Below are 17,837 nucleotides of genomic sequence, written 5' to 3' on the forward strand. Positions count from 1 at the left end.
CAGCGGCTTGTGGTTCAAATGCCTCTCCCCTACTGAGGAATCTCTGCGTCTGGCAAACTAGGTTGGGAATCCTCGTGAAGCCCTTTGTTTAGCGTGAAACTATCTAATAGTCAAGGCAACACTGTATATGGTAAAAGATAATGACATAGTAAGTAATTGATTGGAGGGGTAACTAGTTTCTGAGATTAGAGGTGGACTGTTACTTCATTGTGATGTAGTGTTTCTACATTTGTAGTGCGGGGTGACTGAGCAAAATACTCAACGCGTCTTTCCTCACAAGCCCAGCTCCCCCGGGTGCAGTATTCTGGCTAGTCACCGTCAATGCCTAAAGCTTGTAATTTATGGTAATATTGTAGTGCATACACATTGTTAGTATTAACAATCTTGTCTGTCCCAGATGTTTTAAGCCACTTCACACTTTCCCCACCTGTTTGTGCTTATTTTTAATAAGGTGCTAGCAACGATTCTGAAATTATCAAATTTAATTCCTGAGTGCTGACTGCCCCTGGCCTTATTGGTGTCTGCCCTGGAGCACAGAAAAGTGAGGGGCTTACACACACCAATTCGTAGGAGCTAGGACTGCAAAAAAAGGAGAATCTACAATCCGCATTGTTGGGTTGGTAAATGTAGCTTTGATGGAAGCAGCGGCACTTCCCGGCATAGTCTAAAAGTAATTTCTCTGCTGCAGTTACCTTGAAGTAAATGTATGTGTCTTTTAAAGCGCACTGCTGCCCTGAGGCGTCGTGGCGCTGTAGACCGCTGGAGAACCCGTCCTGGCTATCCCTGTGAGATGGTCCCTACTGGGTATCTCCAAGGTGAAACCAGGCATCCCCGGCGAATGTGGGGGGCCGTTGTAGAGATGAGGCAAGCTAATGCCCAGAGTTGCCGAGTGTGATCCCTGGTTAGAGTAGGCACCGAGGCGAGAATTATCGAGTCTGCTGACCCTGGTCCACGACCCTGCCGCGTCGGGAATTGAACCCTGGTCCCGGGCCGTTCTAAAAAAAAAAGAAGTCAATACAAGTACCTTCCACAGTGCCAGTGGCTGTTTGAAATGAGTCTCACTGATGTGAAGCTAATGTACCATTATAAGTTGTGCCAACTAGACATCCAACCCAACTTCCCAGCTCCATTCCAAATACAAGTGCTGTTGCTGAGCAGAACTGGGTTTTGGTTACCAGGCAGGTCGCTCCTCTCACCACCACGCAGCCCCCTGTGTGACCTGTGATCCGCTCGTGCTGGACCACCTACAACGCGACTGAGTTCTGTTTCTGCTGCCGTTTTTTGGTTTGTTTTGTTCAGTGCCCTTCCTTTGTTTTCTGTACCCCTGTACCCGTTTTGCCCCTGTGCCCCCTCTCCTTTTTCCCCCGCCTGCTGCTGTTTTTTTGGTTTGTTTTGTTCAGTGCCCTTCCTTTGTTTTCTGTACCCCTGTGCCCGTTTTGCCCCTGTGCCCCCTCTCCTTTTCCCCCGCCCTCCTTGTCCCCGCCGTCACAACACCAAAGAGCTCTTCAGCATCGTGCAAGAACTCTCCAACCCCAGCTCCAACACCAACGACATCCCACCATCACAAGACCTGTGCAACTCCATGGCCTCCTTCTTTCACCCCAAGATCACAGACATCCACGACAGCTTCAACTCCGAGACCACCGCACCCACCACCGAGTACACCACCCCCGCGACCACTACCCGCACCAGCCGCCTGACCACCTGGTCGAACGTCAGCGACGAAGATATCATCAAAATCATGAACTCCATCCACTCCGTAACCCCATCCGACCCCTGCCTTCACCACGTCTTCAACAAAGCCATCACAACCATCGCGCCCCACCTCTGGAAAACAATCAACAGTTCCTTCAAGACAGCAACCTTCCCGGGAAGCTGGAAGCACGCCGAGATCAACAACCTTCTGAAGAAGCCCAAGGCGGACCCCAAGGATCTCAGTAACTTCCGGCCCATCGCCCTGCTCCCGTTCCCGGCAAAAGTGACGGAGAAGATTGTCAACAAACAGCTAACCCGCTACCTCGAAGACAACAACATCCTAGACCCTTCCCAATCCGGTTTCCGCAGCAACCACAGCACCGAGACCGCCCTTATCGCTGCCACTGATGACATAAGGATCCTGATGGACAAAGGAGAAACAGCCGCCCTCATCCTCCTGGACCTATCAGCTGCCTTTGACACAGTCTGCCACCGCACCCTATCAGCACGCCTCCATGACGACAGAATCCAAGAGAAGGCCCTGGCCTGGACCACATCCTTCCTCTCCGGCAGAACCCAGAGCGTCCGTCTACCACCCTTTCGCTCGAAAACCACCGAGATTATCTGCGGCGTACCACAGGGATCATCCCTCAGCCCGATGCTGTTCAATATCTACATGGCACCCTCGCCCACGTCGCACGACAACATAACCTCAACATCATCTCCGACGCCGATGACACCCAGCTGATCATATCCCTCACCGAAACCCCCACACCGCCAAAGTCAACCTCCACAGAGGAATGAAGGCCGTAGCCGACTGGATGAAGGACAGCAGACTGAAGCTGAATTCAGACAAGACGGAGGTCCTCATTCTCGGGCCCACCCCATCACCCTGGGATGACTCTTGGTGGCTCACATCGCTAGCCACAGCCCCGGAACCCACAGACCACGCACGCAACCTGGGGGTCATCCTCTCCATGACCAGGCAAGTCAACGCCGCCTCTGCATCCTGCTTCAACACCCTCCGAATGCTCCACAGGATCTTCAAGTGGATCCCTCCCGACACGAGAAAAACCGTCACCCAGGCCCTGGCCAGCAGACTCGACTACGGGAACGCCCTCTACTCAGGAACAACAACCAAGCTCCTGAGACGACTACAACGAATCCAGAACGCCTCGGCACGTCTGATCCTCGATGTCCCCCGACACAGCCACATCACACCCCACCGGAGAGGCCTACACTGGCTCCCCGTCAACAAGAGGATCACCTTCAAACTCCTCATCCACGCACACAAAGCACTACACAACACCGGACCTACATATCTCAACGAACGACTCGGCTTCCACATCCCCACCCGAAGCCTCCGCTCAGACAACCTCGTCCTAACCACACTTCCTTGTATCCGAAAAACCACCGGCGGCGGCAGATCCTTCTCTTACCTCGCCGCCAAGACCTGGAACGCTCTCCCTACCAGCCTACGACAGACCCAGGTCCTGCTGGCCTTCAGAAGACTTCTCAAGACCTGGGTCTTCGATTAGTAGCGAACCCCCCTCCCCAGCACCTTGAGACCCTCAAAGGTATGTAGCAGGCTATAGAAATGCAGTGATTGATTGACTGATTGAATGAGGCTTGGGGATGGTTTCTACAGATGCTCAACTTCCTCTGAGGTGCAGGCCCTGGCCAGGCATAAGCATTGTGCTACAAGCGCTGAAATAACTGTGTGTGTTTGGTACTATTAGTTCTTTGCTATTAGAGCAATGAGACTGTGTACCTCCTCCAGTGGCATAAAAGAGGCCACTAGGGACAAATAGGGCAAGACAAATGGGCAGCAAGGCATCACTAGTAAGGGAATGGAGAGACATTCTACCTTCCACTGTCGAAAGACCTATAAGTGGATAAGGTTATATACATTGTTATTGATCACTTCGAATGTCTATCAATGTTTTAGCCAACAATAGGCACCATCAGGAGGCTGCAAATACCTACCTTTTCCAGTCATGTATTTTTCCAGAAACTCGTCCCAGCTCCCAGGATCTGGATACATCAAAGACATCTTGTGGAAGAGGTAATAAGAGACTGCCACGTCCTTTGCATTTCGTGCAACATAGATAATCTGCAGGAAACCGGAAAGGAAGAGGTGTGTAATGTAACTGCAAATTGTTATAAACTGACATTTCGCGGAGATGCACACATATCAGAGGCCCTTCAGTAGGAAGGCCATACTCGAAGTCCTCCCAGCTGCAGAGGCAGAGGTTTGGTATCGTCTGCTATACTTATTGCAATCTCCCAAGTTACACTCACACCCACATGCATCATTGTAGGAATTTGCGATTCCTAAATTGCAAAAATTAAGGAATCGCAATTTAGGAATCGCAAATTCCTATGCATCAAGAAATCTCAAATGTTTTTGCGATTTCTTAATTTTCTGTATTTGCGATTCCCTAATTGCGAATCGCAATTAAGGAATGGCATTCCATTGATTGCTATGGGCCTAGAGGCCCATAGGAATCAATGGGAAGGCATTAACATTTTGCGATTTTCATTTTGCGAATCGCAATTTGTTGATGCATTTCAAGGGTGCTGAGGGGGGTCCAAAGGACCCCCCCCCTGCACCCTTGAAATGTTTTTTAAAGTGCAAGTTTCACACACACATGTCCAAAGGACATGTGTGTGTGTAACATGACACTTTCAAAAATGCATTTTTGAGCATTTTTGAAAGATATCGCAAATTAACACGAGGGTCAACCTCGTGTTAATTTGCTCCTCCTATTTGCGAATTCGCATTTTTTTAAAAATTCATGCATTGCATTTAAGGAATCGCAAAAATGCGATTCCTTAAATGCAATCACATTTTTAGAAATCGCAAAAAATTGCGATTTCTAAAAAAGTGTTTACTGCATCCTAAAAAGTGATTTTGGAATCGCAAACGGCCGAATTTTGCGATTCGCACCGTTTGCGACTCCAAAATCGCTTCATGCATGTGGCAGTCAGTGGTTACATCCTCACATTACAATCCCCCCTCATTTCTATTACCCCTGGGCTTGATACCTTGCAATTGTTCTTCCAGAAGGTTTTGGGAAGCAGCTTGACGGGCAGGTGGGTCTTAATGATCCTGGGAGATTGGGAATTGACGAGGAGCTCTATTCCTGTAAGCAACAAAGTACAAAATAGGTTAGTGTGTTAATATGCTTGCTACAGGATCTTGAGTTATATTCAAGTTACATGTTTTAGCTCAAATAAGATTTTTTAAATTAAAACTAATATTCTTTTTTTAATTGCAAGATTTGCTTTCACCTCCTAATGTTTTTTATATTCTCCCTTGCTTTCACTAGAATGATGAATAATATGAGGCTCAGCAGCCCAGAGATAACATCACTGATGAAATTTCAAATGGCATGATTGATGACATCAATAAGATCACATATGACATCACCAAGGACACCATCAATGACTTCTCTGTATGAGCAGCTACAATATCTGATGCAGTCAATTTAAACAGGAAATATCCTTTACAGCGACTCATTGACAACAAAGGACCTGAACCAGGACTCCTGAACCTGAATCCCTAGTCTTTTAACCACTAATGCATTTACAACTACCCCTGGCCAGTGGATGGCACTCTTGGATTGTATATGACAGATGTATTACTAATGATAAAATGGTGGCTGGTCGTATTTTATATGGTTCTGTTAAGTGGATTCTTTTTTTTTTTAAACAAATTAAAGTTTAGGAAAATAGTGTTTATTATGTAAAAACGTGATTGAATTTTGTTATAAACACATTAGGGGAAAGGCATGCTCACAGTAAAAAAAATTATACTTTAAAATGTAAGTATTTTGGTTAGAATTAAAAGTATTACATGTTTAGGGTGGGTATAGGTTTGTGGGTGGAAACGGAATTTGTAACTTTTGGGGTGGATTTAGGTTTTTGTGGTGGAAAGGGATTTTATAACATTAACCCCTTGCGTGCTGCCGTCGGCCAACGGCCGACACGGCCCCACCCAATTTGCAGAAGTGCCGCACTGCCGCGAAATCGCGGCCGCGACAAAGGGGTTAATAGTGAGTGTAGGGGTGTGTGTGTGTGTGTGTGTGTGTGGCGCAAGGTTTCGTTGTGCAACTCTATCTTAGTGGCCATCCGCGAGATCCTGTCCAAGAAAACTGCAGAACTTCGGGCCGTAGCTGAGGGCACAGCTGAGTGGGAAGCAGTTTTTGTTATCCATTCTAGCACTGTAAACTCACTATGCTCTTGCTTTCAAGCTCCTTGCAGGTATAACACTTCCCGCGGTCACCAAAAAAAAACAACACACATGGTACACTAAGAACTGCAAGCTTAAAAGACAGGCTCTGACTTTAGCCATCAGAACCAAAAACTGCCCCAGGGTCAAACTTGCCAGAAAGTAATATAAGGCTACTTTGCATGAAGCTAAGATTGAGTGGGATGAACGATATTGGCAGGAATTGAAGGACGCGAGCCTTGGGAAGAATAGGAACCAATTTTGATCGTTAGTGAGTCGGGGCAATAACAGGGATTTAGGCACTCTGCCCAACCATATCACCTGCCATGAATGGCAAGACCATTTTGCGAAACTATATTCCAATACAGAGGACAGACGTCTGGAGGAGTCAAGTGGCCTCACAGAAGTGCCTCCAGTAGGGAATGTTAGTGATCTCTTCTCACAGGTCAAAATAGAGGCAGCAATTAAGAAATTGGTCCCTGCCAAAGCCCCAGGACCAGAAGGACTCCCAGGAGACTTATACCTGTCTGACCCTAGATGATGGTCACATTACCTCCAGCTATTGTTTAATGCCATAGCTGTTAGTTGCCCAGTCCCAAAATCCTGGAAAGGCGCTGAGGTGGCCCCATTTACAAGAAAGGCGATAAGGAAGAACCCTCAAATTACAGGCCCTTAGATTGACGTTATGCAAAAGGTTTTTGGCGGGGTCCTCTTACAGAGAATCCAATCATGGTCCGAAGAGGAGGATGTCCTTTCCCAAGTGGGCTTTAGGGCCAGTCCCAGGACGATCGGCCAAGTATTTAGACTGTTGCTTATATTCTGGAAAGTCTTGCTCATTGGAAAGGGCAGTCTTTACCTAGCCTTTATCGACCTTAAAATCACATTCGATCTGGAACCTAGGAACAGATTATGGTGGATCCTTTAAGACATGGGCATCCCATCCACAATTCTTAACCTATTGATTCGTCTCCATGAGGACAACTATGCCCAGATGAGATGGGGAGCCCAAGGCCAGCTGACGGAGCAGATTCCCATAGGCAAAGGAGTTCGGCAGGGTTGCGTCATGGCCCCTACTTTGTTCTCTCTATACGTGAACAGGGTGGTGAGGTTTCTCCAAGAAGATCCAGCCGATGCCCCAATTCCGGCGAGTGACAAAGTGCCAACTCTCCTATTTGCTGACAACACCTTGCTGGTGTCGAAGACCCCAGCTGGGCTACAAAATCTAATGAACAGATACCAATATTTCTGTAACTCACGGGGCCTAGTCATTAACAGCACAAAGACAAAGCTCATGGCTTTCAGCCCCCATAAATCTTTTAAGAACAAGCTTACACCGAATAGTATTCCCCAGAGTGTGTCGAGATCTTCGAATATCTTGGTATTCAACTCTCGCACTGAGCTCGCCAGCTATGCTACTGCTCTACCGGAGGTAGTGAACTTAGATGTGGGCCACAGGGTCAAGTGATTATCGTATGTAAAGAAAACTATGCTATCACTTGACCTCAAAGACTCATGGGACACCCAAATCCCCCCAAGCAAGGAGGACCTTAAGTGCCATTATTGGGATTGGATTGGCTGCCAGGATCTTAGCAAGCCAAATAAGGGGAGATTATCAGACGAATTTCTCATGTTCAAGCAAATCAGATGCTTAGAGCTTTACTTAGATGTGATCCAGGTCCCACGGGATTGGGCTCTGTAAATCCAGTTCAGGTTTGGCTCGCCCGTTGTCAATGCTCTAACATCAAAGTGGCACTCAGCTGAGAGCACAACAGAAAGTTTCCCTTGTTGTAAAGCTCTGACAGAGTGTGTTGCCCAGGTAATGTTCGCTTGTCCAGCTTACAACAAAGCAAGGTCCAAATGAATAAAACCTATTTGCAGTAACAGGGGCACCTGCGACCATCGGGTTGCCTTACACTTCTTAAAATCCAATCCTAGCGTCCTTTTCTCTTCTGGCCAAGTTTTTAAGCCAAGCTTGGTTAGTCAGGAAAAAGGCTTAGCGCAGGGTGACATTACCCTAGACTTTATGCTACCCTGGCGCCGGCTAGAATCAATAATATGTGATGTCACATTTAAAAAAATTGCAGACTAGATTGTAATGTCACCCCCAATTTAGGACATCTTACTTGATGGTCACAGCACAAGCATTTTATGTAAATATCGTTGTGATGAACTATGTTAATCATTATCGCTATCTTTGTTACTTAAATTCATTGACTTTGTGTACACTCCAGGGTAGGATTTCGCATTAACTGTATGTATACTTTTTAGATGATTGTTTTTAGCATTGTTGATTTTTATGTGTTGTAACTTAAATCATGCTAAACATGTTGTACTAGCATACTTTACTGAACTTTTAGTATTTTAAGGCGTTTTATCATTGAGTTTATGCTTTTATTCACTGCACTACTGTCAAACAATGCTTTTATGATACAACTTGTCGAAATAAAGCTATTGATTGATTAATTGATATATATATATATACATATATATATATATATATATATTCCAAATGTGAACAGAGCAGGGTCCTTCCTGAATCACTCCCAAGTCAGGTGGCGCAACAAGCCGGCAGAGCCCTAACGCCGGTAATTTTTTACTCCATAAGCCAAAAAGGATCCAATGCGCACTCAGAGAGGGAAAGGTTTCACCAATTTATTTCAAGAAATATCGCTACGCGTTTCGACACCCAGCGGTGTCTTGATCACACGATACTTTTGCGTGACATGATAACGTGCATAAATAAAGTTTTCAACGTACATAGTGTAAACATAAACGAGGTACTAAATAACCATACAATGCATCTGTAACAAACAGCGCCATCTTGGAATGGATAAAATGCAAGGATATATAACAGTTAAAGCAGTTTCGTACATTTCAATCATGTTTTCATACCGCCTGTCATAACATCCTATCTTATCTCGTTACCAGACCCATCTTTTGTGCAGGGTGACCATCAACTTAAATTGCAATCGATAATCTCCCTGATTTTGATTTGGGCTCTTAAGCTACTCAAATACAGAGTATGTATATGGCCCTTTGTTCAAAACGCAAGAAAGAGTAACTTTCACAGCTAATTGCACGCTGATACTGCGGAATAGAATCATGTATGTATCTGGCAGTATAACCTTAGGCTGCGAGATCCACCGGTAATCAGAGTATGTGTGTCTGGCAGCTCCTACATAGGACTGCAAGAAACGACATTCAACAGAATGAGCTCTAATACATAAGAACCGCATACCTGTTATTAATGCATAGGAAATTAATCATCTCGGACTAGTGCCCGTATCTACACAAACAATATTATGCAATCCTGCCCAAGAGGTAGCCAAAGGCTTCAGATAACAGGGATATATTTTATGAAGTACACAATTTAGAAAAGTGCAAGAAGGTGATTAACCATATGTCTCATGTTAAGAAATGACTAACTCACGAGAAGTCTCTTAATTGAATGTTCAGTTAGCTAGGTTAATAATTTTCTTCTTAACCTACAGCTTATCATTCATGAGAAAAAATGGATAATGTATACATGTGTCGGGAAATGAAAAAAAGTGAACTGCATCCTGCACCACATACTGATAGATTCAACAAAGTCCCTTCTTGTTCCTCCAGCATAACATAAACAGAAAGGAAAAAGAGCAATTTAGAATTAAGGATAAAAGGTATTAAAAACAATCACAAATTCTTGCAATTTTATAGACTCACATCGTACTATTTACATATACAGTAACCATATTTGCAGTAATTGTCCTGTTATGCATTTCTCTTTTAGGTTTCATGTAGATGGCTGGCTAATTCTTCGTCCAAATTATGCCCACCCGGGAATCTAGACTCGAGCTCCATGATCCATTTGGATTCTTTTTTACGTAATGCTATGAGTCTATTTCCCCCTCTTTTGCTTACATTCACTTGTTCAAGTGCAAAGTATTTAAGAAAAGAGTTGTTTGACTGATGGTGAACCTGAAAGTGTCGTGCTATGGGGTAGGAACCATCGATGTTAGTTATGGCCCGAAGATGTTCTTGTACCCGCTTTTTTGCCATACATACTGTACTCCCCACGTACTTCAATTTGCACGGGCACTCTAAAACATAAACAACATACGTACTGCTGCATGTTAAGAATTGTTTGATGTTGTATTTTCTACTTGTACCGGGTATTTGCACATCTTTAATCATTACACTGTTTTTGCAGGTATATATATATATATTCACTGAAAAAACCATAGGTTATAGACCATATATAGTTAGGAATTAGCATTTAAAAAACCTTATTTTACTCACACAAAACCATTGAAATTCCATATATAGTTAGTTGCACTAACTATATATCGCGCACCCGCAATCCACTGCTGATGATGTCACATATTACATCATTCATGACATGGTCAGTGACATCACTGATGACATCACTGATGACATCTCAAATGACATCACTGATGACATCACTGATGACATCATCTAGTGTCTGTGTGTTTTTGTAAAGTTTAAATATGTTTTACATATTGAAGAATGAGTAGATGTATAACTGTCTGGACGAAGGATTTAGTAGGTGCATGACTGAATGTATGAGTGAGTGATTAAATGTGTCTCACTGAGTGCATGGGTTAGTGACTAAACTGTCTTAATTTGTGCATCATTATGTCTGTTGTTCTGTAAACTGCTGCATGTGTTGATCAGTAGCTATATGATTAACTATATGGGTTATTGATTGATTGTCCAAGTATTTGTATGGGAGACTGAGTATGTGTGTGGCTGGCTGGGAGGTGTGTGACTCTGTGCAGATCAATGTGTACTTGTATCAATGATTCTATAAGAAAGTAAGTATGTGTTAGTATATGTTTGAAAATGTAAGGTGCTCTATGTTTAACTGTATAGACAAGAAAATGGAAGTGTGATTGATTCTTTACAGGACTGACTAGGTGTGTGAGTAACTCCATGGATGAGTGGCAGAGTGTGAGTGTCTGTATAGATGTATGAGTGCATATGATAGTGTTGTAAAGATGAGTGATTGTATGTATGAATGATTGTATGGGTGAATGAGTGAATGTGTGTGTAGACGTAGGAATCAGTGAGTACGTATGTAGTAACTAGTATTGGTGTGTGAATGGTTTCAAATATTATACTCTGTTTTTAACACTGGGTGAAACAGAGGTTATATTAAAATGTGAGGAGATGCATTGTATTGTCACATGAATGATATCATCAGTGATGTGGTCATTGATGTCAAATGAGATGTCATCAGTGATGTCATCAGTGATGTCATTTGAGATGTCATCAGTGATGTCATCAGTGATGTCACTGACCATGTCATGAATGATGTAATATGTGACATCATCAGCAGTGGATTGCGGGTGCGCGATATATAGTTAGTGCAACTAACTATATATGGAATTTCAATGGTTTTGTGTGAGTAAAATAAGGTTTTTTAAATGCTAATTCCTAACTATATATGGTCTATAACCTATGGTTTTTTCAGTGAATTTTCAAGGTTTTGTAAATGCTAATTCCTAACTATATATGGTCTATAACCTATGGTTTTTTCAGTGAATTTCAATGGTTTTTTAATAGCAAATATCATAAGCTGTCGAATGTCAAGTACGTGGTAAGTGAAAACATTTTCGTGTTTATGCACACTGATCTGCTTTGAATGGTGCCCCCCCCCTCATTTCTATTAGGAGTACTCTCTCTTTGCACATAGTGAAGGGTAGTTAACGCAGGCCTTTGCCCCCGTTGTAATACGTCGTGCCTGCTTCTCTCTCCATTTGATTGATTGTTATCCAAGTATTTACTGTTTTAGAATTAGTTCTCTTTGGTTCATTCTCTATTTACAAACAAACACAGAGTCGCAATACTCTGTTTAGTCTTTGCAGATAACGAAAAATCGTGTAAAAAAAAAAGAAAAGGAATCGAGCAAAATCAGTAGGCCACTAATGGGATCTCTTTTTGACCTCGCTAAAATAGAAACATTAGGAACAACCCCTCATGACAAATACAAAACTAGTGAAATGAACTGAACTCCACACAATGATGGCTGCAAAACAGCTCGGCTCCGCCACCCACCCCGCCCAAAATAACGATAAAGAGCGGCTGCCATGATTGGTTGCGGAATGGCCACGACGGAGCTACGAAATGGTGCTGCTCTCATGCTAACCCCAGCTTCAGTCTGAAACATCCAGAAACACTGTAGACTACCAATTCGATCAGTTCTGGTAGCGCCCCAATGTAACCCGGTAGAGAAGAACTAGCCCTCCCCTCTTTGACTAATGGTTCTTGTTGCCTGTCCCTTCTGTTGTCATTTAACAGAACTATTTAGCCTGCTGAAAGGGGTTGTGTTCCGACCGCTGGTTGGTGGACACATTTTGACTATATTCTGGACCTGCGTTGTCGCGTAATGCGTCATATCACGCGCCGCGTTAGCGCATCCGGAAGTCATCCGGGGCGCGCAGCGCGTAACGTAAGCATAACAAGTCATGTGACTTGTTAATAAAACTTTTCATTGGTTCATTTTACTTTTCTTATTCTAATGATGAAAGGCTTGGTCATATGACCTAAAAATTACGCTTTTTATTACTTCCGAACATTATTTTTTCTTAAATATATGTTATAATGTTCCAGGCTAATGTACTTTCCCGGAAAATTTACAACTGTCCTGCAAGTAAAATATATTCTTTTTTCGAGAAAAAGAGCGTTTCTTCGTCCCATGACGGAGCCGTTGAGCAAAAGAGGGTCGACCTGCTGTCTTAGTCGCCGATACGCCTGAATATGAGATTCTTATCGATCACTTTATGTTGCAGGAATAGAAAACACAACAGCCCTTGACTATTTATCTTTACTGCGTTACTTCGTAGTATACCTTTTACCCTTCATGTAATTGGTCTGCTTTATTTCACTTGCCTTTTAATGATTCTAAAACAGTGACTATTATTAAAAACTTTACCAATGTATATACTACTACCATGTTTTCTTTTAAAAACCTTTATTGTGAACATTTCATTATACAAATACGAGCCTATAACCACGTGGGCCTGCCACAGAGCAAACTGTAATCGTATATGATGAATAGACATTTACACTGTAGAGGAACGTAACGGGCGGGCCATTAGGTTGCAAGAACTAAGGTGTCTAACAGTTACGGAATCGGTGGACGTACATTTTATAATTAAAATACGACAGGGCCAGTTACAATAAAATTATCTAGATATACATTTGCGGGCAAGTACCATGGGTGATGTTAATTCGAACTTTCAACAGTACAGTAATCAATAACACATCAGAACTTAATATCAATAGGGATGTCGAAATATTCAATCAATTCTCGTCCCCGCCCGCCATGTGCTTCAAAACTGCATACGTATCTCGTGATTTCAAGGTTCTGCAACCAGTACACAACAAGGAGTTACGAGTCCCATTTATTCCGGCGCCATTTTGGGCGAGGACGGGCAGGTCCAGGATATAGTCAAAATGTCTCTACCAACCATCGACTATGATGACGTTCATATGCTGTATTTATTAGAGTAACACTCATCTGTCCACATGAAATTAATTTGCCACAATCTAAACATGTCACTTTAATCTTTCCAAAGTTCTTCTAAATATTTGGGACCGTTTCCCTTGCCTCTGAAGCTCTCAGTGCCACTTCTTTGATGAATGTACTAGCAGGTCAGGGGTTCTCCTCCAAATCTCTCTTTTATGCAGCACTATAATTAATTGGTGCCACCTCTCCATATGACGATGCATGGTATAGTTACCACAACTATATTTTTTTTCGGTTCCTCTGGAGAGTTCATCGTGGCAGATGAAGCGTGTAACGTACCGGGCATTTACCTTTTTTTGCATGTACAGGAAAGGAAAAAAAAAATCAAGCGTCCGAGTTCTAAGGTGTCCCAGGGCCATTTTAGTGGACCAGGCCCAAATCCAAAGAACAGGCCGCCATTTTGAGAGTCCTCTTGCAGCCGCCTGTCGCTGTAGCATCAAGAGCAGCCGAAACTCAGCTGAATGGCAACTGAAACGGTAAAGGGGCGCCCCACTACATTTCAGCATTGTAGGATGACCACACCAGTACAGCAACTTGCTAGACATCACCTCGGTGCCATCCGGATCTCGGCGCCCCACTGCAGATGAAGTGCCTCTCAACTATGAAACCACCACGGTGACATCCGGATCTTGGCGCGTTGTGCTGCCTTCGGCCTATTCGCACATCGGTCCGCTACTGACGCCATCTCACAGGCTAATGGGGCGACCCACGCCGAGTTTCAGCATTGTAGGATGACCACACCAGTACAGCAACTTGCTGGACATCACCTCGGTGCCACCCGAATCTTGGCATCTCAACGCCTAGTGGTATCTTCCATACAGAAAATCTTGTTACGCTGCCTTTGGCCCCATTCGCACATCAGTCCGCAACTTAGACATCACCTCGGTGCCATCCGGATCTTGGCATCTCTGCGCCTTGTGGTGTCAGTCAGAAAATATTGTTGCGCTGCCTTTGGCCCCATTCGCACATCAGTCCGCTACTGACACCATCTCACAGGCCAACAGGGCGCCCCACGCCGACTTTTACCATTATACGATGGCCACACCAGTGGCACAACTTGCTAGACATCACCTCGGTGCCATCCGAATCTTGGCATCTCAACGCCTAGTGGTATCTTCCATACAGAAAATATTGTTACGCTGCCTTTGGCCCCATTCGCACATCGGTCCGCAACTTAGACATCACCTCGGTGCCATCCGGATCTTGGCATCTCAGCGCCTTGTGGTGTATTCTCTTCAGAAAATATTGTTGCGCTGCCTTTGGCCCCATTCGCACATCGGTCCGCAACTTAGACATCACCTCGGTGCCATCCGGATCTTGGCATCTCAGCGCCTTGTGGTGTCTTCTACTCCGAAAATATTGTAGAAAATATTGTTGCGCTGCCTTTGGCCCCATTCGCACATCAGTCCGCTACTGACACCATCTCACAGGCCAACAGGGCGCCCCACGCCGACTTTTACCATTGTACGATGGCCACACCAGTGCCACAACTTGCTAGACACCACCTCGGTGCCATCCGGATCTTGGCATCTCAGCGCCTTGTGGTGTCTTCAAATCAGAAAATATTTTTGCGCTGCCTTTGGCCCCATTCGCACATCGGTCCGCTACTGACGCCATCTCACAGGCCAACGGGGCGCCCCACGCCGACTTTCAACATTATAGGATGGCCACAGAAGTGCGACAACTTACTAGACACCACCTCGGTGCCATCCGGATCTTGGCGCGTTGTGCTGCCTTCGGCCTATTCGCACATCGGTCCGCTACTGACGCAAACTCACAGGCCAACGGGGCGCCCCACGCCGACTTTCAGCATTGTAGGATGGCCACACCAGTGCAGCAACTTGCTACACACCACCTCGGTGCCATCCGGATCTTGACATCTCAGCGCCTAGTGGTGTCTTCTATTCCGAAAATATTGTTGCGCTGCCTTCGGCCCCATTCACACATCGGTCCGCTACTGACGCCATCTCACAGGCCAACGGGGCGCCCCACGCCGACTTTCAGCATTGTAGGATGGCCACACCAGTGCCACAACTTGCTAGACACCACCTCGGTGCCATCTGGAACTTGGCATCTCAGCGCCTTGTGGTGTCTTCAATTCAGAATATATTGTTGCGCTGCCTTTGGCCCCATTCGCACATCGGTCCGCTACTGACGCCATCTCACAGGCCAACGGGGCGCCCCACGCCGACTTTCAGCATTGTAGGATGGCCACACCAGTGCGGCAACTTACTAGACACCACCTCGGTGCCATCCGGATCTTGGCGCGTTGTGCTGCCTTCGGCCTATTCGCACATCGGTCCGCTACTGACGCAAACTCACAGGCCAACGGGGCGCCCCACGCCGACTTTCAGCATTGTAGGATGGCCACACCAGTGCTGCAACTTGCTGGACACCACCTCGGTGCCATCCGGATCTTGGCGCGTTGTGTTGCCTTCGGCCTAATCGCACATCGGTCCGCTACTGACGCCGCCTCACGTGCCAACGTATTTTCTCCGCATTTTATACCCTATGCCGCATAACAGGTCATGTGACTTGTTTATAAAACTTTTCATTGGTTCATTTTACTTTTGGTTTCCTAATGATGGAAGGCTTGATCATATGACCTAAAAACAACACTTTTCATTGGATGAAAACTTTTTTTTTTTCCCAAACGATGAAAGCCCCACCTTGTTTCTGGATGTTTCAGACTGAAGCTGGCGTCAGCATGAGAGCACCACCATCTCGTAGCTCCGTCGTGGTCATTCCGCGAGCAATCATGGCAGCCGCTCCCCACCAGAAGCCTGCAGGAGTCGGGGCCCCCAAAACTTTTGATGAATTCTCAATGCGGAGGGGACGCTTTCGAGAATGGGGTCCAAGACCTAGCAGACAAGCGTCCGATTTCCAAGGTGTCCCAGGGCCATTTCAGTGGACCAGGCCCAAAAAGGAAAGAGCCTGCCGCCATTTTGAGAGTCCTGTGACAGCCGCCTATCGCTGCACCGCAAGAGTGGGCGCAACTCAGCTGAATTGCGGCTTTTGACACAGTGGACCAAAAACGGACGGAATGGCAACTGAAACGGTAAAGGGGCGCCCCACTACAACAGATGACACTCCACCTGGAGAGGCCCGTTCACACCGCCTCCCCCGGGGCGCCCCACGCCGGGATTCGGAGCAGCATTGTAGGATACCAAAACCAGTGCGGCAACTTACTGGACATCACCTTGGTGCCATCGTTCTGCTGCCTTGGAACTATTCGCACAACAGTTTGCTACTGATGACCCACCCCCCGCGACGCCCCACGCCGTTATTTGCTGGGTGGCAACTTACTAGACATCACTTTCGTGTCATCTAGATTTCGGCGCGTTCTGCTGCCTTGGAACTATTCGCACAACAGTTTGCTACTGATGACCCACCCCCCGCGACGCCCCACGCCGGAAATCTGGACGTTGTGCTGCGTTGGGACTATTCGCACAGCCGACCGCTACTTCGTTGTTTTTCCCTAAAAATGTTTATATGTTATTACTATTTTTGTTTTCTTGTATATATTTATAAATTATTAAAGTTTTATAATCTTACTACTTTGTCGGAGTGCTATATATTTTTAATGTGACACATAATTGTAAAAACTTTGATGTACAAAGAGTCATCCCTGGAATCTTCCGCTTCAGGCTCGGTCCCCTCCCCAATCACAATACAGGATGGTTTTCAGATAGTAGGAACGCGTGTGGTGTGACGGATCTCATCGGGTGGGGGCCTTGATCTACTATAACTCCTTTGAAGAGGGGTGATTCTTTACAGCTGTGGCCATAAACTACATCTGCAGGGCTAGCTGATAGCCTAGGACCGGCCTGGACAATCGGACACAGAGGAAAAGGAGTGTCAGAGGGTGCGGTAGTGAATAGGGCGAAAGGGAGGTGTCGGGCGGGCACAGGGTGTGATTCTCAGGGAAGAGCAGCGCAGATGGGGGGAGGTTTATTACCCATGCATAAGACAGAGAGCGGGGGTGACCACTGCCTGGGTGAGATGCTTGCGAGGGTGGGGAGCCATGCTAAGGATCGACAGCGTGCACAGAGTGGGTCTGGTCAAGGCATCTAAAATGGCTGCCGTGCACGACAAAAGTGTGGCATTTGAAAAAAGACAAGATGGCGCAGACAATGTTTTTCAACACTTCCTGATTTCCTTCGAATCGAACGTTAACAGACGTTGGGGCATATTACCAAAGTTAAGCGATATTTATCCCTAACGATGCATTGCAAAGATTTTTTTACCGTCAGAAATTATCGCACATAAACCTTGCTATTATCAAGGTTTATCGCAAATACGATAAAAAACGACCGCAATGCATTAATATCGCTGAAAACTCAGCGATATTCATGCATTACCGAGCTAATGCTCTTA

The 17,837-nt window shown here is 45.4% G+C and overlaps 1 protein-coding gene across 2 annotated transcripts in view; it reads right to left on the reverse strand.

The window, feature by feature from the left end:
- The window catches only part of LOC144761189 (sulfotransferase 1 family member D1-like), a 153,278-nt gene that overhangs the window by 6,687 nt on the left and 128,754 nt on the right, over positions 1-17,837 (reverse strand). For both annotated transcript variants that reach the window (XM_078646691.1, XM_078646690.1), the window contains exons 4-5: positions 4,744-4,841; positions 3,682-3,808 (exon numbers count right to left, since the gene is read on the reverse strand). In XM_078646691.1, the coding sequence (XP_078502817.1) occupies positions 3,682-3,808; positions 4,744-4,841 (225 nt within the window). The remainder of the gene's footprint in view (positions 1-3,681; positions 3,809-4,743; positions 4,842-17,837) is intronic.

This window comes from Lissotriton helveticus, chromosome 6 (assembly GCF_964261635.1).
Source record: "Lissotriton helveticus chromosome 6, aLisHel1.1, whole genome shotgun sequence".
Classification (NCBI taxonomy): Eukaryota; Metazoa; Chordata; class Amphibia; order Caudata; family Salamandridae; genus Lissotriton; species Lissotriton helveticus.